The 26,366-nt window shown below is 45.1% G+C and overlaps 1 protein-coding gene across 2 annotated transcripts in view; it reads right to left on the reverse strand.

Moving 5' to 3' along the window:
- The window catches only part of RETREG1 (reticulophagy regulator 1), a 154,336-nt gene that overhangs the window by 34,686 nt on the left and 93,284 nt on the right, over nt 1-26,366 (reverse strand). Inside the window, exon 1 of one of the 2 annotated variants that reach the window (XM_065905739.1) lies at nt 12,844-13,260. The exons of the other annotated variant lie outside the window; for it this stretch is intronic. Within the exon in view, the coding sequence (XP_065761811.1) occupies nt 12,844-12,878 (35 nt within the window). The 5' untranslated portion in view covers nt 12,879-13,260. Of the gene's footprint in view, nt 1-12,843; nt 13,261-26,366 lie in introns of those variants that run through there. 2 annotated transcript variants of the gene reach the window in all.

The following is a 26,366-nucleotide window of genomic DNA, read 5'->3' on the forward strand; positions in this document are numbered from 1 at the left end:
AAGCAGAAGGCACTCTCTCTCCCTTTGAAATCACGACCTGTAAGTTATATCTGAAGCTTCCAAGCACCTCCTACTGGCTGGAATGTAGTCACATGGCCATGTCTGGCTGCAAGGGAGCCTAGGAAATGTAATTCAATTGCTGCTGGCCATCTTCCAGGTGGAACTTGAAATTCTTATTACCAAAGGAAAGAAAGTCAAGGATTTGGGGACAGCCAGTAGACTCTCCCACAATAATACTCCTTTTGATCTCTTACTTCATCAGTTTATTGCCTGGAAAATCCCATGGATGGAGGAGACTGGTAGGCTACAGTCCATGGGGTCGCAAAGGGTCGGACACGACTGAGCGACTTCACTCACTCACATAATTAAAATTATGCAATTACAGTAGTGACAACAATAGCCATTAAGACATTTGAGAATGAACAGACGACTCAGAATGCAGACGAACAGTGGAAACTATTATACCCTAGAGCAGAGGAGACAAACGTGTTCTGGAAAGGGCCAGAGAGCAAATATTTGGGCCCTGCTGGCCAGTCTGTATACACAACTCTGCTTCACAGAGTGAGGGCAACCACAGACAACATGAAGAAGAGCATGGTGTTTTCCAGTAAAATTTGATTTATAAAAACGGGCTGTGGGTGGATTTGGCCTCAGGGCTTTACTGAACTTCGGGGTACTGCGGTGACAGGGATCATTGATTAGCCCAGCGAGCCAACCAGGAACCATTCAAAGGGCTTCTAGTGCAAGGACACCTTCCACTTATTGTGCATGTACCAAATGCGAGGAACTACATGTTGTCATCACTAAACCGTGTCTGATTTTTTGCGAACCCGTGGACTGTAGCCCGCCAGGCTCTTCTTCAATGGAATTCTCCAGGCAAGAATGCTGAAGTGGGTTACCATTTCCTCCTCCAGGGATCTTCCCAACCCAGGGATTGAACCCCTATCTCTTGCCTCTTCTGCCTTGGGAGGCAGATTCTTTATCTCTGAGCCACCAGGGAAGCCCAGGAACTATATTAGGAGCTTGATAACATTTTCTCTAATCCTCACAACTATCTGACAAGGGGGACTAAATGCCCCCATTTTCCATATGAGAAGGGGGTCTCAACCAAGCAGCAGCAGCACCCAGGATGCAAACCCAGGTCTTTTCAGCCCCAACCCACCCGCCTCTCAAGCCTGTGGTTACCAAAACAATTCTTTTTGCGCATAGAATATAAGCACACAGTTTGTCATATTACTGGCTGAAGCTGTTGAATGCCAGATTTGACCTGTCAAGTATTATGGTGAGAAAAATTTCCTCTGATCTTAAAATAGCCCTTGCCCCAGAAGTTTATCCAGGTTTTAGCAAAAGGCATCTAACCTTCAGACTTTTCCCTGGGTGAAGCTGCTAAGCTTCAGAACACTGGTATCTAACGGAGAGGAAAAGTCAAGGAGCCATAAATACCACTGAAAACTTTTAGGGTCTTTCAAAGTTTATCTAAATAAACAAAGATTAGACCCCACCCCCTCCAACTCCAGCCCCGACTCCTCACCCTGGTGCAGTGGACTTCATTCACGTAACCACTCTACCCTCCCCAAGTACCTCAGACCATGCTAATTTGTCATCATACTCTTTCCAGAATCTTCCCAAGGAGGCCTCACAATCCCGTCAGAGCTACAGGCACCATTTCCAGTTTATAGGAGTTGGCATCAGAGAATGAAGTCATTTGCCATCAAACCCTCAACACTTATGGAACAAACTGCCTCCTATTTTCCCCTCTGCAGTGCCCAAAAAAAGGGATTATCTGTTTCTTCCTTTATTGTTGCTGTCAATGTCTGTCATATCTTAGTTTACTGAGCAAATCTCTTCTTGTTTCAGCAAGCAAGTTGATTAAGTCTAGGTTTATAATCTATTGATGTGTGTATTCCTTTTACAAAGAAATCTATGTCTCAAGTCTTCCTTCATACAACCAAACACACTTCTAAAAGGAAGTTTTCAAAGTATTACAAAGTGGGGAAACTATGATTACTTAGAATTCATATCTACTTTAATCACTTTAGAAGGAAAGTTATCCACTACTTATGTAACAAGTTACTCCAGAAACACTGAGTTAGTTTCTTAGAGAAGAGAGCCACATTTAAACATACATACGCCACATAATGGGCTTCCCCGGTAGCTCATACGGCGGGAGCTACAACGCGGGAGACCTGGGTTCAACTTCTGGGTCGGGAAGATCCCCTGGAGAAGGGAATGGCAACCCACTCCAATACTGTTGCCTGGAGAATCCCATGGACAGAGGAGCCTGGAAGGTTATAGTCCAAGGGGTTGCAAAGAGTCGGACGCACCTGAATGACCAACAACAATGATGTGTTCATACCACATCATTAATGAGTCCTGCATAGAATACTCCCAGTAGTAGATGCTAATAATTCCCCAAAATAGAAACACATCTGTAATCCCCTCATGCTCTCTGGGCTTCCCTGGTGGCTCGGCGGTAAAGAATCTGCCTGCCGATGCTGGAAACACGGGTTCGATCCCTGGGTCGGAAAGATCCCCAGGAGAAGGAAATAGCAACCCACTCCAGTATTCTTGCCTGGGAAATCCCATGGACCGAGGAGCCTGGCAGGTTACAGTCCATGGGATCGCAAAGGGCTGGATACGACTGAGTGACTAACAATAATCACAACCTCTTCTCTGAAGGTGGAGTCTCTATGCATGATTTCTACAAGCATAATGTGAAAATGCTCTCTTGACAGATGGGCTTGTTTTCTTTTTTTTTTTTTTTTTTTTTTTTTTAAATATTATTTTATTAGTTGGAGGCCAATCACTTTACAACATTTCAGTGGGTTTTGTCATACATTGACATGAATCAGCCATATAGTTACACGTATTCCCCATCCCGATCCCCCCTCCCACCTCCCTCCCCACCCGACTCCTCAGGGTCCTCCCAGTGCACCAGGCAAGAGCACCTGACTCATGCATCCCACCTGGGCTGGTGGTCCGTTTCACCATAGATAGTATACATGCTGTTCTTTCAAAACATCCCACCCTCACGTTCTCCCCCAGAGTTCAAAAGTCTGTTCTGTACTTCTGTGTCTCTTTTTCTGTTTTGCATATAGGGTTGTCGCCACCATCTATCTAAATTCCGTATATATGTGTTAGTATGCTGTAATGTTCTTTATCTTTCTGGCTTACTTCACTCTGTATAATGGGCTCCAGTTTCATCCATCTCATTAGAACTGATTCAAATGAATTCTTTTTAACGGCTGAGTAATATTCCATGGTGTATATGTACCACAGCTTCCTTATCCATTCATCTGTTGATGGGCATCTGGGTTGCTTCCATGTCCTGGCTATTATAAACAGTGCTGCGATGAACATTGGGGTGCACGTGTCTCTTTCAGATCTGGATTCCTCAGTGTGTATGCCTAGAAGTGGTATTGCTGGGTCATATGGCAGTTCTATTTCCAGTTTTTTAAGAAATCTCCACACTGTTTTCCATAGTGGCTGTACTAGTTTGCATTCCCACCAACAGTGTAAGAGGGTTCCCTTTTCTCCACATCCTCTCCAGCATTTATTGCTTGTAGACTTTTGGATAGCAGCCATCCTGACTGGCGTGTAATGGTACCTCATTGTGGTTTTGATTTGCATTTCTCTGATGATGAGTGATGTTGAGCATCTTTTCATGTGTTTGTTAGCCATCTGTATGTCTTCTTTGGAGAAATGTCTGTTTAGTTCTTTGGCCCATTTTTTGATTGGGTCGTTTATTTTTCTGGAATTGAGCTTCAGGAGTTGCTTGTATATTTTTGAGATTAATCCTTTGTCTGTTTCCTCATTTGTTATTATTTTCTCCCAATCTGAGGGCTGTCTTTTCACCTTACTTATAGTTTCCTTTGTTTTCTTTTAAAAAAATAAAACACTTGCTTAGAGTTCAACTAAAACACCGACCAGGAGATGTTCCTTCCTGAGTCACGGGTTAACACTGGTGCATGGCTGCTCGTTGAGTTTACAGCGAGCAAAGAGGCTGCATCTCGCTGGTAATTATGAGCTGATGCCTCTGATGCACCACCACAAGTGGGTGTCTGCCCAGATCTGGGGAGCCAGTCTCCATCCTGGAAACACAGCAACCTGTCATAACTCAGAGTTATCGAGAAGAGCAGGCAGGTAGGGGCCTCAGCCCCTCTCTCACCTCATCCCGCATCTCCCCTTCCAAGGAAGGCCGTGCGGGCTGGTGACCCCTCTCCAGACGCTGCTGAATCCACAGAGCAGCATCTTTAAAAGCCCTCCGTGGCGCTGTGCCAGTGGGTGACAGTCATGCCCAAAGCAGGGCGACCCTGCAGAAATGAGGCTGTGGTGTGGGGGGTCGGAGTGGGGGAGCGTGTCCTGCCTGGAAGATTCATGGAAGCCTCCTTCTACGGGTTCCACGTGTGTTCCCATGGCACTGAGCTTCTGTGTGCCTGCCAGGAACAGCCAGGACACTCCCTACCCCACTGTTTCCCAACGTCTACAACGGACAGTGTGTGATCTAGATGTACTGCCGTGTGTTGCTATATCCAGGCTTCTGGTAGTTTGGGACGAAGAGGTGGTGAGTACCATGAGTGAGAAGGTACTTCCTGGGTTGAAGGCACCAGGGGAAAGAGATTAGAGACAAAACAGATGCAGGAGAGGATGAGAGAGAAATCAGAAAAAAAATACAGGGAGGAACAGCTCAGGTAGAATCGTCCTAACTGGTCACCTCACTGACAAAACATGGGATGAGATGAGGTCACTCAGGCTGCAGAACCGGGAGCCAGGACTCCCCCAGGAGGTCCCTTGCATTTTCCTATTCAGAGTTCACTGGTGGTTTCACAAGAACAGCTGGAGAAACATCAACAGAGTTTCAACTCACTTCTGCCTGAAGGTCTTTCCTCTGACTTTGGGCTGGCTCTTATTATACACTTTTTCTAGGCTGTGATGTGGCCAACTGGCCCCAGAAACCAACTGAAACTCCTTGATTTTATTTGAAAGAGTAATGTGATTGCTGAAGAAAACTTGTCGTTTTCAAAGCAACCTTCCTTTAAAAGACTGCAAGTGGATGCCCTATTTTCTCAAACACAAAATTGAGGGATTGAATTTCTTTCCCCTTAACTTCAACCTAAAGCTGACCTTCTCCCGTACTGAATCCTTTGTGTCCCCTTGTCTAAAGTTTAAAACCAGGTGAGAGGCACACTTCATTTTCTGTTTCTTTATACACGTTGCTGCTGTTGTTCTGTCGCTAAGCTGTGTCCGACTCTTTGTGACTCCATGAACTGCACCATGCCAGGCTTCCCTGTCTTTCACTTATCTCCCGGAGTTTGTTCAAACTCATGTCCACTGAGTCGGTGATGCCATCCAACCATCTCGTCCTCTGTCGTCCCCTCCGCCTGCCCTCAACCCTTCACAGCATCTTCGTGGATGGCAGAGGTTGTTCCCTTGGTAATTACTTTATCTCACTCTGGTCCAGAAGGATTTGAGGTCGCTTATAAAAATACACAGCGAACGAGGGATAAATAAACAGCTCAGGGAGCAGAGCTTGTTAGTACACAGGCTGTATTTGTACAAAACGGTGCACCTTTCTCCAGGAGATGAGGCATCACTCCAGGGCACAGGGCTTGGGGGTAGAGCCCAGGATGGATGTCAATGGCACCCCCCTCCACTGACTCTCTCAGCTGGGTGCCTTGAACACAGCCCCCGCAGCCATGGGGCCTGTGGCCCTACAAAGGAACAAGGTTAAAACGCCCAATGGGAGAGGAAATAGAAAAGCCCAGGGGAAGAAGAGCATAGAGAAGTACCTCTGGAGGGTCCCACATACCATCTAGAAGTGAGCTGTGGTTTACCCCCAAATGGCTAAATCAGAGATGGAAGGACGATCGTTTAGAAGGATCATGGTGCCCATACGATTAAAGCAAACCACGTAGACAAGTGGGCTTGTCTGATGGCTCAGATAGTAGAGAATCTGCCTGCAGCGCAGGAGGCCTGGGTTCGATCCCTGGGTCAGGAAGATAACCTGGAGGAGGGCATGGCAACCCACTCCAGGATTCTTGCCTGGAGAATCCCATGAACAGAGGAATCCAGTGAGCTGCCGTCCAGAATAGCAAAGAGTCGGACACAGCTGAGCGACTCGCACACACACACTTAGACAAGGGACAGCACGTGCACTGAACTCCCGCCCGTGGGCGCTCAGCTCTCTGCTGGATGCACTGGGCAGACGTCCTTGTTTCCCCAAGAAAGAGTGAGTCCTCGGACTCAACACAGGCCATTGGCATGACACACTTGCTCACCTGGGTTACATCTATCCCAGGAAGAATCAGAACAATGTGAACTGAACACACACCCCGTTGCGGCCCTATCCAAATCGACCATCTGGACCAAACCAAACAGGAATGGGCCAACTCTGTACACACCCAAGGCTGAGTCCACTGTCTAGGGTGGATGGATCACACACATTGAACACCCTCTGCACGGATCATGACCAGCAATCAGAATATTCACAAGGATGAAACCACAGATGGCTGAGGTGTTTTCACTCAAAAGTGACCTATTCTATATTGCCTAAGGACGTATATAACCTATGCAAGTATTATTATCATCATTTCTTGAGGGCTTACGATGAGCCACTTACAAAGCTAAATATTTAATGTGGATTACCATATTTCATCTATAAGACAAACTTACAAAGGAAGTATTACTACCCCCATTTTATTGATAACAAAATGAAATTCAAAGATGCCACTCAGCTAGTCATTGGTGAAGCAGCCAATGGGATCTGCAGCCAGAACTGGAAACAGCTTTGCATCACTGCACAGACCATGTCTGCACTCTACAGAAGAGTTAAAATAGTTAAGTGCTTATGTGTAAAAATGTGAGCGTTAACGAACTAAGAAGTTATTCTATATAAAAAAGTCACCAAGAGACCAGACCATTGGAGCATTCCTCTCTTAGGAATGTCACTAGCCTGCAATTTTTTTTTATGGCTGAAGAGGGAGCCAGACTGTAATTTTTACCCTCGATATCCTTTCAAATGACAACTGATAACATTTTACAAAAATCAGTAGTGAGTGAACAAGTTTCCCCTGTCTACAAGTTTTAAAATAAAGCCTCCAAATTCACTGACATTCTTCCCAAGGAAAAATGAGGTTCATGTCCTCTCCCTTCAAACTGGGATTGACTGCTTGACCATCAGGACATGGTGGGAATGATACTTGGAGAGTTTCTGGAACCAGGCCTTAGGAAATTGGCAGCTCAGACCTCTTACCCTTGGATCTAATCATTCCCCTAATGAGAAAAATTAAAGTGGTATACCTCACTCCCATTTATATATGACAAAATAATCTTGAATAACAGAGTAATATTAATAAATGGGAGAAATTCAAAGGCAAGAGTATTTTGAGGCATTAAAAAAATGTTCCCCAAATCTTTAGTGCCATTGAGAAGTGCTTGGAAGAGGAAGAAGCAACACACAAAACTGTGTGTAAAATATGTAACGACTGTAACTTTGTCAAGAAAATTTGTCCAAGGAAGTACTAGAAAAGACAGAATATAACAATTCTTTTTTTTAGGGTAGTAAGATTATGACGGATCTTTTCTAAATGAACAGTCATAACATCTTCAGTGGGAAAACCTTGTGTGTGAGTTCTGCTCCTCGGGTGAGCCTCTGCCCTCCCATGCCTTCCATGGGAATCAGATTTGCCCACGAAGAGACAAAAAGCTGGGAGTAAGGGTGGCCTGAACGAGGGGACAGTCCTTCTGTCAGGGACAGCTTCTCTCGGCAGCCTGGGGACAGACCTCTCGGTGGTCCGCCACACAACAACTGCAGCCCTCCTCTGGCAGTGGAAACCAAAGCCACCTTCATCACATTTTAAGGATTGCAGAGAATGAGTTACCCTATGTTGATAAAATAGAAATGAGCTTTAACAGAGCTTGACTATCAGAAGCGTACTGGGGAGCCGCGAGGGTTTGGGAAGTTAACAGTTTATTAACTGGTGATTAAAGGTACCTCCCACTAAACACACTGTCTTGCAACAAGGACATATCACATTGTTCTCCAAGCTCTTAATCAATTTCAAATATTAGCCCAGCTGGGTCAAAGCAGGATTTCGAAAATGGTAAACATTGACTATGCCTGAGAGATATTTTCCACAACCGCATCAAAGGGTGGAAGAAAAATAACCCATTCATCCCTTTGACAAAGCTTTCCTGGATGTCTAGTATGCCTTGAGGATATATAAAGGAAGATGGAGCAGTTATTAATAGAATTAAAGGCTGACTCTTGCACCACCGACTACTAGTGAAGGCTGACTCGGGCTTCCCTCATAGCTCAGTTAGTAAAGAATCCGCCTGCAGTGCAGGAGACCCCGGGTCCATTCCTGGGTTGGGAAGATCCCCTGGAGAAGGGATGGGCTACCCACTCCAGTGTTCTTGGGCTTCCCTGTTGGGTCAGCTGGTAAAGAATCCGCCTGCCATGCGGGAGAGCCGAGTTTGATCCCTGGGTTGGGAAGATCCCCTGGAGAAGGGAAAGGCTACCCACTCCAGTGTTCTGGCCTGGAAAACTCCATGGGCTGTGCAGGCCACGGGGTCGCAAGGAGTGGGAAACGACTGAGCGACTCGCTCACTTCACTTGCACCGCTTGTACGCTGCGGCTGACCCTTTCAGGTTTGCAAGAACCAGTTTTTCCCATCTCTTTTGAACCCCACTTTCACTGACCACATGCGGGTGGTTTGAAATTGACCACAGTGATTGCATTTACATCACAGGAATCAACAAATGCTGAAGAACGAGAGCCAGTTGTTGAACATTTACCAACATACCAGTGACTACAAGGCCCAGTGAGGGGATCCTATATACTCCCCCTCCCGCCTCCAGCCACCCTTCTCCTTTCTCCCAGTGTGCTGACCACATCGGCCTTTCTAAGCGTCCAGCCCATGCTGTGGGTCGCCACCACATAACTATACGTGCGTCTGACTGCACAGACTCAGGAGGCCGCTGCCTGCCTTCAAACAGCAACTCCTTCACTTAACGGCTGTGTGACCTTTATCTTTTAACTTCCTCTGTGCCTATTTCAAAACCAAATGGTAGGCAGAACGAGGACTTGGGCAGGCTTGCGAACGCTGAAACATACTTGCTCAGGGAACCCATTTCAACACAAAGCTTGAGCTGCGTGTGTGGGCTGGTGGTACTGGTCAGACTTCTTTGTGAGGCTTTTCTCATTCCAACTTATAAACTCAGAGATGTTCTTAAAATGAGCATTTTTACCTTCAGAATCCATATTTCTATGAGAAATTAGAAACCGTGTTAAGGTCCTGAGATCAATTCATGAAAGCATGCATCACCTCATGACATCTCTCGAGTATTTAGGAGGCCCCCAGCCCCTTGCCTCAGACCCTTCCCTACCTTCTCATCCCTTGAGGACCATCCACGCCCCTGCTGAGGCCCAGGAGGTGCTGTGGACTTGGCCAACCCTCTCGCCTAGTCACTGCTGTCTTTTCCTGTCCATCTGCTTCTAACAGGTGTCGGGCTTCCCAGGCGGCTCAATGGTAAAGAATTCACCTGCCAATGCAGGAGATGAGGGCAGGTTCAATCCCTAAGTCAGGAAGACCTTCTGGAGGAGGAAACGGCAACCCACTCCAGTTTTCTTGCCTGGGAAATCCCAGGGACAGAGGAGCCTGGCCAGTTGCCGTCCATGGGGCTGCAAAGAGTCGACCATGACTTAGCGACTTGAACACATACACACTCAGGATCTTGACCCCAGCTGGGTCTCCTTCCTGGGGACCTTACACCCCCACGTGACCACCCCTTCACATCTCAGCTCCAAGGGAGCTTCCTCAGACAGGCCTGCTTAAAGACTCTCTCACCCCACACGCCCACCAGGTCATCTCCCACAGGACCATTCTTGTATTTTTTAACCCTTATTATCAGAAGTATTCCTTACTGATTTTTTTAACTTGTGAAGTCAATCACTGCCATTCAGACTGTGTGCTCCATGAAAGCAGAGGCTCAAACCATCACACCCGGCACGGCCACCAGCTTAGATGCAACTTGATTAAACACAGCCCGAGTGAACCAGGGGATGCGTGGACAGAATGATCGCGTGTGGAAAGGATTCTGTGATAAAACACACTCAGAGCTCAATTTGGGAGGCCTGGGGTCCAACCCCCTGCAGTTGGAACAGAAAAACAGAAAACCGGTTCTCCTGTCCACACGCACCCTCCCCCCCACCTCACTGGGCTACTGAAGATGCCCCAGGACCCTCCTGCTATCCAAGGGGGGGCCCCAAATGAGGTGAGAGGTGGGATAGGGGACCACGCAGGGCCCACCCTCGGCTCAAGGAGGACTCTCCTGGTAGTTCTTGATCCGTGTGCCTCCCAGCCCACGGCTCTCACTTCCTTCTCCTTTGGCACCGGCGCCTGGCTTTCTGCCTTCCCCACCCAGCATCAGAATGGCCTTCTCTCACACCCTCTCCCCCCATCTCCTGACCTTGAAACTGGCGTGGAGTCTTTGGAGGTTCTTACCGAGAGGGCTTATGACTGGCGACGCAGTGAGATAAACGGCCAGGAGGAGGGTCTGTCCCCGGCCTCCCCAGCCCCAGGCAGCTGTGTTCACGTGGAATCCACTGCTGGACGTTCGACGGCGCGTCGGCCCACTGGACCACAGCCACACAGCAGTCGGCCCGTGCAACGCCCTAAGCGTGCATCTGGATACCCTCACAAAGCCTCCCCTCGCTTGCTTTCCACTGATGGAACTCAGGGGTAGCTCACTGCCAGCTACAGAGCCATTTGCTTCAGCAAATTCCAAAATGAGACTAAAGTAACACGAAGGAGCCCTAAATGTGGGACTCACCCAGAACCTGCCACAAACAAGCTCCAACAACACACTTTGTCAGCAGATTCAAGACTTACAATAGTCATTTCTCTTCTAAGAGTGGCACCAAAGGGCGTGTCCAATGGCATTCCATCTCAAATTTAACAAGAGTAAAATCCCCTCTCATGTAATATTTTACTTCTTGCCTGGCTCTAGACATCCCCTCTCTCTGGGGTGCCCTATCTAACTCTCTTGCACAGATACGGTAGAAACAAACTGTATGAGGCAAAGCAAAGTATATTCTATAGAAACCGCCAACTGCTGAGAGTATGTCAGCAGAATAACAAGGAGAGGCGGGGGTACACGACTTCAGAGCAGTGCGAGGGTGTTTTCCATGTCCCACAAGTTATTGGTCTTTGGTGATAATTATTATTAATAGATACACATATACTGTATATACAGGGTTCTCCTTCTTGCCTGTTTATCCTGTAACCAGTAAAACATTCTTAGAAAAAAACTTGTTTGTTGAGTTTACATCATAAACTGCTAGTTCAAAATATTTATAACTAGCCACAATTAATTATGATTTAATTGAATTGTGGGAAAGTTACATTTCATTAAGGCAACCTTTATTACATTTCTGCCAAGCCTCTCCCTTCAGTCTCTGAAATGATCAGGCCCCCTAGATACTTATTGCATGTGTTCAAATGGTGTATAAATACATTCCATTCACAAGTATCTGTTAAAAACGCCTGTTCTATGCAAAAATTTATGCAGAGTCGTTAGGAAGGCCATGATGTAAAGTGAAAAGGGGAAAGTCCTGCTTTTAGAAATATTAAAATGTCATAAGGTGGGACACATATAATCCTGGTAGATCACCCATCATCTCAGACCAAAACTGACATTTAAACGTCTCTGAAAATGTTTTGTCAACTATTTAATCAATCAGTCTAAATATAAATCTAGGCACGTGTATGACTGTCATCTTCAAGCACTTGACTTGATGTCTCATTTTATATAGAAAGTTCTTTTAATATAAATTAAATGTAAACTTAATGTCCCCTCTTAGGGACTGGGAAGGAATCTGGAAGAAAATGAAAACTAGAAAACTAAAGACGAAAGTAGCTTTTAAGGAAATGATTACAGCTATATTATAGGCCACACACACACACACAAACACACACACACAATCATACAGCTATGGCTGAAAAGGGATGCTCATACAATGACAAAAAAAATATCATGCTATTCCTATTCCTAAAGATTTACCGGTTTCCACTTTCTTTGACAATTGGCAATAACCTCTTGTTCTTTTTCAAAACAAGTTTCTTTCTACTTTTTCATATATGAATTTCAATGACCTGAATCAGAATTCCAATGACACCATTTCATACAGATTTTGTTAACACGGCAGTGGGGCTAGAAATGGCAACTTCCAGTATGGACACAAGTTATGCTCATATTAATAGGAATAACTGCCTGCTTCCTTTCCCATCTCTATACCCCTTCTTAGAGCCAGGTATTAATAAAACATTTGGCTAATGTACTGCATATGGGGGCCCCAATGATCATATTTTCAAAGGCGAGAACTGCAATTTAAAAAAAAAGTGTTTAATATCAAAATGGGTATGTTGGTCTAACAGTTAACTTTTAGAAATGTTCAACAAGTCTTTAAAATGCAAGCATTTTTGAAAAATGTTCACTAGCTTAGATTTCTAACAACTACCACCTAAAGTTAAAAATGAAACATTGAAAAACCCCAAGTAGACTTTACAGGGTGTAGGAAGCACATTTTGATCATTCCAGACTGTACCTTCCTCGTTCAAGAAAAGCGCTTATTGGCATATGTTTCTAAGGGTATGTTCTGTTAATTTTAGGTCTCTCTCTTCATGCTAAAGAAAATTCCCTTTCTTGGAATTAAAGGGTTTGCACTCCTTTTTAAATTTTAATTTCAACTACTTTTAAAATTAGTCACAATATTAAAAAAAAAAAAAAGATAACAGCAAAGGAAATAGACTGGAGGAAAAAGAAAATACAGATCATAATTACCTTTTGCCTCGTCCAAAGTCTTCACCTTCAGGCATTTCTGCCCTTTAAAAATAATAACAGAGTGGAGAAAGCTGCAGCCCTTCTGTGCGGCAGCAGTTTCTTCTCTGCACTGATAATGATTATCAGGAGGGGAAAAAAAATCCAGTAGTGAAGTTCTTTCCTTTTTGAAGAAAAGTACTCCTCCCTTACTCAGAAAGTAGGTGTTTACAAACTTCCGAAGCGCCGGCCTGCCTTGAATGAAGCTGGGAGCCGGGTTATTAGGACTGGCCCCTTCTAAATATAAACAGGTCACCTCTCACTCCTAGGACCGTGACAGGCAGCTGGGAGCAAAGCGCTGCCTGGCTGCCCAGCATTTTCGCTCCGGTCCTGTGAGGAGGTGTCACCGCCCAGCTATTAACCTTTACTGGGATGACTTCACCGAAGCCAGCCTACCCTTTCTCTTTCCTGTTTTTTTTTTTTCCTGGCATTGACCAGACACACACACACACACACACACACACACACCCGAACACACACACACACACACACACACACACACACACCCCCAAAGGGCGGCGTGGCCACCGGGAGCTTCAAACTTCAGCCTGGGCTATCAGATCTCCAACTCACAGGAGGGGCTGGAGGGCGGAGAGCAGATGGGCAGGACTGCAAGAGCCGAGAGGCTTGTTTGTTCTGGAAACACTTAGCCACTCAGCAAAAAGATCACTTACACACACACACACACACACACACACACACACACAGGGTCGGGGAGGGTGGCGGGGCGAGGGGGAGATACTGATAAACAGTTGTGTTTGGAGCAATATTGTTTTGCAAGAAAGTCTTCCTTTGGGTCATCTAGATTTCTCAACTCAGAAGTAAGCACACAAACATGAGTCTGTGAGTTTCTTTGAGCAACAGGGTTTCTTCTGAGGGACCTCCCTCTGTCATGGGGGAGCAGCCTGACATTGGAACGTGGCTGAGCTGTTGGCCTGAGATGTTTTGATAGCTTGGCCCCTCATCATGTGCATGTGTGCACGCAAAGTCGTTTCAGTCGTGTCTGACTCTCCGTGACCTACCTCATGGACTGTAGCCCACCAGACTCCTCTGTCCATGGGATTCTCCAGGCAAGAACACTGGAGTGGGTTCCTATACCTTCCTCCAGGGGATCTTCCCGACCCAGGGAAGGAACCCATGTCTCTTACATCTCCTGCATTGGCAGGCAGGTTCTTTACCACCAGCGCCACCTGGGAAGCCCCATTATCACACACAGGTCATCAATCACCAGGTACCCTCACTCGCTACAATTTTTAAGAGCAGGACAAAAAATTACTTCGTCCTACTTTCAAAAGAGCTGGGCAAAATATTATTGAGATCCCTTTAGAAATGTAACCTGAAAGCTTTGCACAGAAACTTGAAATCATTTCTTTTCCTGGTTGGCAAAGTAAGGCCATAAGTAAGATCTAATTATTAAGAAACAATATATTTTCCTCAGATGAACGTACCCCAATGTTCACTGCAGTACTATTTACAATAGCCATGTAAACAGCCACATTTATGACATGACCTAAATGTCATCTACAGATGCATGAATAAAGAAGATGTGGTACATATATACAATGGAGTATTACTCAGCCATACAAAATAATGAAATAATGCCATCTGCAGCAAGATGGATGGACCTAAAGATTGTCATAGTGAGTGAAGTACGTCAGAGAAAGACAAGTATCATATGATATCACTTATATATGAAATCTAAAAAAACTGCACAAATGAACTTATTCACAAAACAGAAATAGTCACAGATGCAGAAAACAAACCATAGTCACCAAAGGGGAAGGGGGAAGGGATAAACTGAGGAGAACAGGACGGATAATATACACACTGCGTGCATGCGCGTGTGCGTGCCAAGTCACTTCAGTCGTGTCCGACTCTGTGAGGCCACAGACTGTAGCCCGCCAGGCTCCTCTGTCCATGGGATTCTCCAGGCAAGAATACTGGAGTGGGTTGCCATGCCCTCCTCCAGGGGATCTTCCCGACCCAGGGATCAAACCCACGTCTCTCACGTCTTCTGCATTGGCAGGCGGGTTCTTTACCACGAGCGCCACCTGGGAAGCCCCATATACACACTACTATATGTAAAACAGATAACTAATAAAACCCACAGTATAGCGCAGGGAACTCAACTCAATACTCTGTAATGACCTATATAGGAAAAGACTCTAAAAAGGAGTGGATATATGTATAACTGATTCATCTTGCTATACACCTGAAATTAACACTGTAAACCAACTATATTCCAATAAAAATTTATTTTAAAAATAAAAGAAACAAAACGGCACACTGTTTTTTATTACTTATCTATTATTTTTAATTAATTAATTTATTGTAATTGAAGGCTAATTACTCCACAGTATTGTGATGGCTCTTTCACACATCGACACGAATCAGCCACGGGTGTACATGTGTCCCCCATCCCAAACCCCGCTCCCACCTCCCTTCCCCATCTCATCCCTCTGGGTTGGCCCACCGCACTGGCTTTGAGCGCCCTGTTTCATTCATTGAACTTGGACTGGCCATCTATTTCACATAAGGCAATATACATGTTTCAATGCTATTCTCTCAAATCATCCCACACTCGCATTCTCCCACAGAGTCCAAAAGTCTGTTCTTTACATCTGTGTCTCTTTTGCTATCTCGTGTATAGGGTCATCATTACAATCTTTCTAAATTCCATATATATGCATTAATACACTGTATTGGTGTTTTTCTGGCTTACTTCACTCTGTATAATAGGCTCCACTTTCATCCACCTCATTAGAATGGATTCAAATGTGTTTATTTTTAACAGCTGAGTAATATTCCATTGTGTATATGTAAAATGGTACACTTTTTAAAGTATGTGTTCCATGGTCACAGGATTAGTCATAGCTAATCCCAGCAATATCTCTATATTCAATGTACACTTAACATTCACAAGTCTCTGAAGTGATTTCTAGAGTACTAAAAAAAATGAAGAGTTGAAACAAATATTATCTACTTTCTTTGAGGAGTGTTAGCTATTTTGGGACACATGCATGTTGCAATCAAGACAGTCCTTTAGTATTCCACACAAGACGTAGAGTTTTAGACTTCAAAGTCTAAAAGTAAATCGCTGCAGTAACTCAAATACATAACTCAAATACTGTTGAGCTTGGAAGAAAACAGTCATAAGCAGAGTTCTGAAGATTAGGGTATGCCCAAGTCTCCCAGGACTGGAGCAATGTGCTGTGTTAGAAATTCCAGGTCTAATGAAGTGAAAAGTTCATGAGAATATTATCCATGCGACTATTTCCCTTGATCAACCACAATGATAATTCTATGTTCTAATTCTCAGTTCTAACAATTCTATCTTGTTAATCTTTACCTCTTTTTTATAATTCTTGTAAGCTCCTCTTTTACTATTTCTTGAATATCTACATACAGCTGTTGCTGAACTCAGCTGTGGATTATAGAACTGACCACTAAGATCCCTGACACCAGCCTCCCAGTTTTAAAGGACAATTAACTGATCCGTATGAGAGGTGAATCACTATCGCTACCATAAAATATCTTCTTTAATTTCCTTTAACAACACTTCCTTTAAGCACTCCTTCGTACATTTTTTAAATTTCTTGCTCCAACTGTAAACTCCCCTTTTGGCATATTTGTGTTCATTTCTGAAATTCACAAGGCCGAGGAGGGAGAAAGTGATGGCGCAGATAACAAACTCCAGGGTGCAGGACACACGGCACCGCTTCCTCACCCCAAAGACACCTGTGGTCCTGCAGGGGATTAGGATGCCCAGGGTCCCCTCGTCATCAATGATGCGAAATCTACTGGGCATCTGAATTTAAGGACTCACAGAATACAGACGTGGGAAAGACCCCAAAGGGCCACGAAAGCCATCCAAGACTTTCAGACGCTGGAACTGGGGCCCAGCAGTGAGGTGAGCTGCTGGGGTCAGAGCCAGCAACAGCCTCCAGTCCTGAGAGCTCTTCTCATTCCTCCGGCTGAACAGATGGCAGAGCCTCTCATTCTGGCAAAAGGGCACCCAGATGGCCAGACACGTGTACAGTTCAAGTTCTCTTATACCCACACTCTTTCAAAATTCGTATGTGTTTAATTTTAGTAGTGTATTTTAAGTGAACATTTCCATTTTCTCTTGCTGTTTAATCACACAGTATTATGGCCTAAGAAAATAAATGCCATTTCAAAGCTAAATGTCCACTTTTCTTTTTTAAAAAACCTTTTTTAAAGTTTCAGCCGCACCCTGATCCCGCTGTGGTGGATGGGCTTCTCTATCTTCTGCACTTGGCCTCAGTTGCTCTGCGGCACGTCGGATCTTAGTTCCCTGACCAGGGGTCAAACGGGCGTCCCCTGTATTACAAGGCAGATTCTTAATCACTGGACCACCAAGGATGCCCCTGTCCACTTTTCTTAATGCACTTTTTCTCCCCACACAATCACTGCTCTAAGAGTTTTGCTTTCCCCATCTCTCCTACAGTGCTGTGGACTGAGGCTCTGGAACTTTCAGAGACAGGAGGAGGGAACCTCTCTCTAATGAGCACGAACAGCTAGAAAGGGCGGTGGTGGGGGGGGAGGCGGTGCTTCTCATTGGTAGAGAGAAAATTACTAAGAGGGGTGGGCTGCCTCTTTGCTGAACTGAACTAACAAAATTCTTGCTGAAGGCTGGCCAGGTGATCAGATATTACCTGGTGGGTGGTGAGACAGGAGGGATTTGGTTAGGTATTGGGGGTGGTTTAGTCGCTAAGTCGTGTCCAACTCTTGCACCCCCATGGACTGTAGCCCACCAGGCTCCTCTGTCCATGGGATTCTCCAGGCAAGAACACTGGAGTGGGTTGCCATGCCCTCCTCCAGGGTTATCTTCCCGACCCAAGGATCAAATCCAGGTTTCCAGGGAAATTCTTTAGCACCTGAGCCACCGGGGAACCCCATGGTTGCTAGAAATACACAGCAGTATATGTAGTTTGCGTTCTGTTTCCACTGACCTGTAGAGCTCCAGAGCTTTAATTCTCTACTTTTCTGCCAAGACTGGCCTAAACAACACATAAAACATAAGTTCCTTTGAGAGCTGACTGGCTAACACAAACCTACCACTTGTTTCAAAAACATTTCCAGAATCGCTCTTGATCAGAAGGGAGAGAGGTGCCAGTTACAAAGGCAAGTAATAGGACAACACTGAAAAGAGTCCATTGAGCATTTTTTCGTTTTGTATCTTGGCCTCTGCTTTTCTCCGCCTAAAACCCTCTCCCATCCTTGCCTTCCTTCCACCTCTGGAGACAGGAGCCAGTAAGTAGCTCCTCTCAGGGCAGGCTGTATCCCAAGTTCTTGATTCCCTCCCCTCTCTTCTCTGGTTTGTATCGCCGGCTCCTGCCACTTACTGACCCTTCCCAAGTGTACTTTCTCCTTGGCCACAAGCATACACAGACCTTTTTTTTTTTTTTTTTTTTGGATTTTTTATTTATTTTTTTTTTATTTTTCAGTGGGTTTTGTCATACACAGACCTTTTTGAGAAACCCCACCGCTCACCACACATCTCCTTGTAGTCTCACATCTCTGTCTTCTGACCTTTAAAGCCCAAGGTCCTAACCAAGGGTCTGGGGTCAACTCATTCCTCACCAAATACAGCCTACATGCTGACCCCACCGTGGATAACACAGTGTCTTCAAAGGCAGCTGAGGTTTACTGTCCACCTACTGTGCCCTGACCTCCGGGCACCGGACGGCTGCCCACCTCCCTTGATCTTGAACATTCTCTCCATCCTGGGCTCCAAGGCCACTTTCTGAGCTCAGCTTTACTTCTCGCAATGTTCCTTCTTGGTCTCTAGGTTTCCCTCTTCCAACCGACCTTTAAGATTTTTTTTTTTTTTTGATGTGGACCATTTTTAAAGTCAGTATTGGATTTGTTACATACAATATGGTTTCTGTTTTCTGTTTTGGTTTTTGGGGCCCTGAGGCATGTAGCCTCTTAGCTCCCTGACCAAGGATCGAACTGGCATCCTCTACATTGGAAGGCCAAGTCTTAACCACTGGACCGCCAGGGAAGTGCCTAACTGACTCCTGAGTGTTGTTGATCTCTAGGGCCAGGCTTCCCAAACCTGAAACAACACAGGCGTACTGTCCCACCCTCAGTCACCCTCCCCTTCTGCTTCTGGGGGTTGGGCCGTGAATTTGCTTTCAAGATGCCACTGGTGGAGGAACCACTCTTTTGAGAACACAGGTCTGGCATTCTAACATGAGCCACCTTCCTTTTCATGCCACACATGAAAAGATTTCTAAGAAATCTTTCCATTCCAGAATTTTAACTCTCACCTCTACATCCAAATCGATATTCCTAGTCACACACTCTCCCAAATTTCAAACCTCTACAGGCGGCCCCCAGCTTTTAATTTTTCAACATTACAATGGTGTGAAAGTGATACACATGCATAGAAACTGCACTTGGAATTTTGAATTTTGATCTTTTCCTGGGCCAGCAAGATGTGGTACAACACTCTCTTGTGATGCTGGACAGTGGCAGTGAGCCTGGGCTCCCGGTCAGCCCAGTGATCACGAGGGTCAGTAACTGATACACTCACCACCACTCTGTATCCAAACAACCATTCTGCTTTTCACTTTCAGCACCGTGTCCAATACATTACACGAGATGTGCTAAGTTGCTTTAGTCGTGTCCAGCTCTTTGCAACCCCATGGACTGTAGCCTGCCAGGTTCCTCTGTCCATGGGATTCTCTAGGCAAGAACACTGGAGTGGGTTGCCATGCCCTCCTCCAGGGGATCTTCCTGACCCAGGGATTGAACCTGTGTCTCTTCTGTCTCCTGCAATGGTAGGCGGGTTCTTTACCACCAGTGCCACCTGGGACAATACATTACATGAGACAGTCAACACGTTATTATAAAATAGGCTTTGTGTTAGATGACGCTGGGCTTCCCAGGTGGCTTAGATGGTAAAGAATCTGCCTGCAATGCAGGATACTCAGGTTCAATTCCTGAGTTGGGAAGATCCCCTGGAAGAGGACATGGCAGCCCACTCCGGTATTCTTGTCTGGAGAATTCCAGGGACAGAGAGGCCTGGCAGGCTACGGTCCATGGGGTTGCAAAGAGTTGGACATGACTGAGAGACTATTGTTTTATTTTTATTTTTTAGATGATGTGGCCCAGTTGTAGAATCATGGACGTGTTCTGAGCACAGTCAAGACTGGCTCAGCTAAACTGAGATGTTCAGTAAGGTAGGTGTTTTATTGCACTTTTGACTTACATTTTCAACTTAAAATGAGTTTCTCGGGATGTAACCCTATCATAAGCTGAAGAAGCTTTGAGTCCTGTCACCCACTAGCTTGTGGTCCACCAAAGCTGCCTCTGACCTGCCCATGAAAACTCTTACCATTTCTTACCACCCCACATTCAGCACTGTGAAGGAGGTGGCTTGCATTAGCCATGGCATGGAAACTGGCAAGTGTTACATATCAGCTGGTATTCCCTACTGACAGTCGCTAGAAATGTACCCACACAAAACTGCCCACTGGACATCTGCACCTGTGTTAAATTAATTAAACAGGGATGCCATCAGTTCCAGCTGGTTCTAATGCCTTAGAAGCCTACATAATATAATCACAAGCTGAGCCTACAGATGCTGCAAGGTTAAGAAACATAAGAACAGCCAATCACATACATCCAACCGGGATTTCCCAAATAAGGGCGACCACTTAGTTCAGTTCAGTCGCTCAGTCGTGTCCAACTCTTTGCGACCCCATGGACTGTAGCCCACCAGGCTCCTCCGTCCATGGGATTTTCCGGGCAAGAATACTGGAGTGGGTTGCCATTTCTCAGCCCACCAAATGTTTGTGATCAAGCACCCCTAGCAGGACACACCCTCCAAATACATGGTGACTTCATTTTTATATGTATTTTGATGTACATATATGACTTGCAAATAGTTTATGTATTTCATACATCATATGTAAAATAAAAACAGAGATAAAATAAATACAAGCACTCTCTATCATTGCAAACACTGCCCCCCAAAACAACCTAGAGGTTTATCAGCAAGGGGTTAATTAAATTTTGGTGCAATGAAATCCTACGATAAAAAGGATGAGACTATGAAAACCTTCCAATAATATAGTCAGCTTTAAAAAGAGACTAGAAAACAAAATGTATAGCATCCCACTGATGTAAAAATATACATTTATATATTGATGAAAATATCTGAATAAAGAGAAGAATGAAGAGATGGAAGATAGGAGACAAGGGGAAAAGGAGGGGGGAGGGGAGAGAAAGGAACAAATGTTGCAAAGGACCTCCACTGAGCTATTAATTGTGGGGGTTTTTTTCCGGCTTAAGAAAACAATAAATATTTTCACTTGTATTCTTTTTGCCTGTCTGTTTTTTCTGTTTTTCAGCAACAAATACAAATGATTCGTCTGATAAGAAAATGTTCTTAAAATAGGAAAAAGAAAAATAGGTTACTTTTAAGTGGAAGGGAAAAATTTTTCTGTGGTTTCCTGACACTAAAGGGAAAAAAAAAATCTATATTCTTTCACTTGAGAAACAAGGCCTTCAGGACTTTTCCCACAAGCCAGACCAGAAAGAGTTCCCATCTACAAGCAGCTGACTGTTCAGAAAAAGATTTGTGTTGACTGAAAGAATGAGAGAAAGAAAACAGAAGCCCTCCCTCCACCCACTGACTTGAGAGGATAAGAATACCCCTTCTCCACCTTCTTCCTGCGTGCATGCTAAGTCACTTCACTTGTGTCCAACTCTTTGTGACCCCATGGACTATAGCCCGGTAACCTGCCAGGCTCCTCTGTCCATGGGATTCTCCAGGCGAGAACATTGGAGTGGGTTGCCATGCCCCCCTCTTTCCCGACCCAGGGATTGAACCTGTGTCTCTCACATCTCCTGTGTTGGCAGGCAGATTCTTTACCACTAGCACCACCTGGGAAGCCCACCAAAGACTTTCAATGCATATTCTTCATAGAAGAAGATGGTGTCGCCAACAGAAAATTTGTTTCCCATGAGAAGGTAGCGTATACACTATGCACTTTGCAAAAGGGGAATAAGGATGTCAATTAGTATCCAAGCCAATGTATTTCTGGAACAAAGTAGAAAAGGACATCTTTTTCCTCTTAGATTAAAAAGAGATAAAAGGGTCAAATGACTATACACATATACCATGTGAATGATGTCATTCAGTAGTGATGATCTGATGAACAGTCATAACATCTTACACTGAGAGATGGTACCTCTGTCTTGCTTTCTGGTTGGTGGAGTCATACTGAGACTTGTCCTAGATCCGTGGCTTTCCAAGTGGAAAAAAAAAAACAAAGTTATTTTCCCTAAATGATGTTATGACAAAGCTTAGTGTATAAAAGACACAACAACCCAAAACAGTGATTCAGGATTAATTGGGGGCAGGGCACTGAGAGGGGGACTCGACCCTACACAAAGGCAGCCCCTGAATTGAATCTGTGGAAATCCAGAGTTGCGTGAGACACAGAGGGAAAAGTGTGACCAGGATCATCTGGATGGCCCAGAAGAGAAAGTGGGAATCTTTTTTCTAAGCCTCTTTTTATAATAATTAGAACAGAATCAACCAGTTGACTGGATAAAGAAGGTTGAACGTGGAAAAAATGATGCTTTCAACCTGTGGTGATGGAAAAGACTCCTGACAGACCCTTGGACAGCAAGGATATCAAGCCAGTCAATACTAAAGGAAATAAACTCCAAATATTCACTGGAAGGAGTGATGCTGAAGCTGAAGCTCTCATACTCTGGCCACCTGCTGTGAAGAGCCAACTCACTGGAAAGGACCCTGATGCTGGGAAAGGCTGAAGGCAAAAGGAGAAGGGGGTGGCAGAGGATGAGATGGTCAGACAGCATCACCCACTCAACGGACATGAATCTGAGCAAACTCAGGGACACAGTGGAGGACAGAGGAACCTGGTGTGCGACAGTCCACGGGGGTCACAGAGTCAGACACGACTTCACGACTGAACAACAGCAAAACAACTCAGCTACCCAATTCATTTTTTTAAGCTTAGAGTTATGAAGCATTTTCCCCAAATTTCTTTTCATCCAAACATAGCTGGTACTCTATAACGAACACATGGAACTTCTGAGGTCCTGCCTTCCAGCTTTCTGGTCAATCTCCTCCTTCCTTTTGCTGGAGGTACCACTGTAGTCCTCCTATCTCCCAGCCTGGGACAGGCCTCATTGTCACCTCTTGCCCTTACACTCTCATCAGTGTCCCTGTTTAGTTATCATCAGTTGTAGGATAACCCAACAAGGTACCATATTCTTACTTGTCAGAACTTCCATGCCGCTAATTTGTGCTCGATTCTTGTTTTGATTATCACATAATTTGTTATGGTCTCAACAGGGATGCCCCTCAACTGGAGCCAAGTCTGTGCCACAGATCATTCAGTTTAGCCAGGGAATGCCTCTCACACCTTTCCAGTCTGGTCCATACCACATGCATCGTCTGACTTGTCATCACGGATTGAACTGTGCCCTTTCCTAAAAAAGATACTGCTAGAGTGAAGCTGTCTGGAAACTGTGGTTTGGACATTTGTGGATGCAGCTGCCCCAGGGATGAAGGAGGAGACAGCACTCAGGAGTGGAAGGATCAAACTATGGGAGAAGAGTCTGCAAATGGCTGAAGGGAAAAGGGGATGAAGGGGTAGAGAGAAGTTTCAGGATAAGGAGGAGGCAGGAAGCACGGTGAAAAACCCAACAGCCCCCAAGAGGTGGGTCCTATGCCAGTGCGTCTTGCTCATGCAGATCTCTGCGGGGCTGTATTTGATGTTTTGAAGTTAAAATCAAACTTTTTTTTATTGATGTATATTTGATTTACAATGTATATTTGATTTACAATGTTGTGTTAGTTTCAGATGTACAGCAAAGTGATTCAGTTTTATATATATATATATATATATATATACACACACATACATACACGTATGTGTGTGTGTGTGTGTGTGTGTGTGTGTGTGTGTGTATATATATATATATATAAAATGTTCTCGTTCAGATTCTTTTCCATTAGAGGCTATTACAAGATACTGAACATAGTTCGCTGTGCTATACAGTAAGCTGGTCCTTGCTTCTTGCTGCTGTTGCTCAGTCACGAAATCGTGTCCCAGTCTTTGCCGCCCCATGGACTGCAGCACGCCAGGCTCCCTTGCCCTTCACTCTCTCTAGAAGTTTGCTCAAACTCATGTTGATTGAGTCAATGATGCCATCCAACCATCTCATTCTCTGTCATCCCCTTCTTTTGTCTTCAATCTTTCCCAGCATCAGGGTCTCTTCCCATGAGTCGACTCTTTGCATTACGTGGCCAAAGCTTCAGCTTCAGCATCAGTCCTTCCAATGAATGTTCAGGGTTGATTTCCTTTAGGATGGACTGGTTTGATCTCCCTGCAGTCTGGTTTGATCTCCTCCAGCACCACAATTCAAAAGCATCAATTATGTGGCACTCAGCCTTCGTCCAGCTCCCACATCCATACATGACTGCTAGAAAAATCATAGCTTTGGCTTATGTATTTCTTAATAAAAGTTCATTATGTGTTGTTAAATTTTAAATCATGATATTTAGGAGTGAATGACCATTTGAACCTATGAAGGAACCATTTGCCAATTCACTAGGCGGGTTCACAGTGGGGTGATGGCAGTTGGGGAGGAGCAGGACAGGGACGGTGCATTCTGGGCACAGGAGCAGCCTCGGGAGACCTGGAGAGGAAGAAGAGGCTGCCCGGCACCTGCTTAAGGAAGTGCGAGGAGGAGAAGAGGACTCTGGGAAACCAGCCAGGACCTGGGGCCTCATGAGTCACATCGCCCTGTCTCACTGGCCTGGGTTGTGTGTCTGTGTGTCATTTCAGTTCAGTTCAGTCACTCAGTCATGTCCGACTCTTTGGGACCCCATGGACTGCAGCATGCCAGGCCTCCCTGTCCATCACCAACTTCCGGAGTTTACCCAAATTCATGGCCATTGAGTCGATGATGCCATCCAACTATCCCATCCTCTGCCATCCCCTTCTCCTCCTGTCCTCAATCTTTCCCAGCATCAGGGTCTTTTCAAATGAGTCAGCTCTTTGCATCAGGTGGCCAAAGTACTGGAGTTTCAGCTTCAACATTGGTCCTTCCAATGAACACCCAGGACTGATTTCCTTTAGGATGGACTGGTTGGCTCTCCTTGCAGTCCAAGGGACTCTCAAGAGTCTTCTCCCAACACCACAGTTGAAAAGCATCAATTTTTCGGCACTCAGCTTTCTTTATAGTCCAACTCTCACATCCATACATGACTACTGGTGAGTCATTCACTGAGACCCATTTCAATGTACTTAACAGGGTCTCTCCAAAGTCCTATTTAGGATCTGCTGTCTGCAAGGATCTGTTGTCAACGGTGACTGGTTTCATTCCCACTTACTTCCTCATGCCTTCTTCTTTAAAACATTGTTGATGCACTTCTCTATCGGAGGGGTTATTTCTTTCTCTTCTCCCTCCCATCCTTTCCAAACTCCTCGCCTCCCAATTCTATAAAACTCCAGCAGGAGTACCAACATGGTAGAAATCAAATTCCCAAGGCTTGAAATGTCACTATTGGTTCAAGCTTCCCTTCACAGAAAATCCTGAAGAATAACAATCCTGTTTCTGAATAATCTTGCATGCTTATTGAAAGCCCCTTTCTCAGGCTCTATGTGTATTTCAGGGGTGAAAAGTCCTTGACAGAGAATCTTTGGTTCCAAGAAAGTTAGGACAAATAGCCGTAGGAGAGAAAGAACTCTGGCAGGTCTTACTGCTCTTAGTAAACACAAGGAAATGGAAAATTTCTAAAGCCACAAATCGTAGAGACAGAGGTCTTTGTGGACGGTAAAGCCTGGGGTGACTCAAACAAGAGTGGCACACAGCTCAAGCCAAAGCTTATCTCTTGCACTTAAAAAACCATTGTAGAGAGCAGCGGGTTGAGCTCCCTGGGTCATACGGCAAATTCCCACTTACTATCCATTTTACATATGGTAATGAGCATATTAAAAAGCAGAGACATTCCTTTGCTGACAAAGGTCCATACAGTCAAAGCTGTGGCTTTTCCAGTAGTCGTGTATGAATGAGAATTGGACCGTAAAGAAAGCTGAGAGCCGGAGAATTGATGCTTTTGAACTGTGGAATTGGAGAAGACTCTTGAGTCCCTTGGACTGCAAGGAGATCAAAACAATCAATCCTAAAGGAAATCAGTCCTGAATAGTCATTGGAAGGACTGATGCTGAAGCTTAAGCTTCAATCCTTTGGCCACCTGATGTGAAGAACTGACTCATTGGAAAAGACTCTGACGCCGGCAAGGATTGAAGGCAGGAGGAAAAGGGGACGACAGAGGATGAGCTGGTTAGATGGCATCAACAACTCAACGGACATGAGTTTGAGCAAGCTCAAGGAGTTGGTGATGGACAGGAAGGCCTGGCATGCTGCAGTCCATGGGGTCGCAAAGAGTCGGACACGACTGAGCGGCT

This window comes from Muntiacus reevesi, chromosome 14, assembly GCF_963930625.1.
Source record: "Muntiacus reevesi chromosome 14, mMunRee1.1, whole genome shotgun sequence".
NCBI classification, from domain to species: Eukaryota; Metazoa; Chordata; class Mammalia; order Artiodactyla; family Cervidae; genus Muntiacus; species Muntiacus reevesi.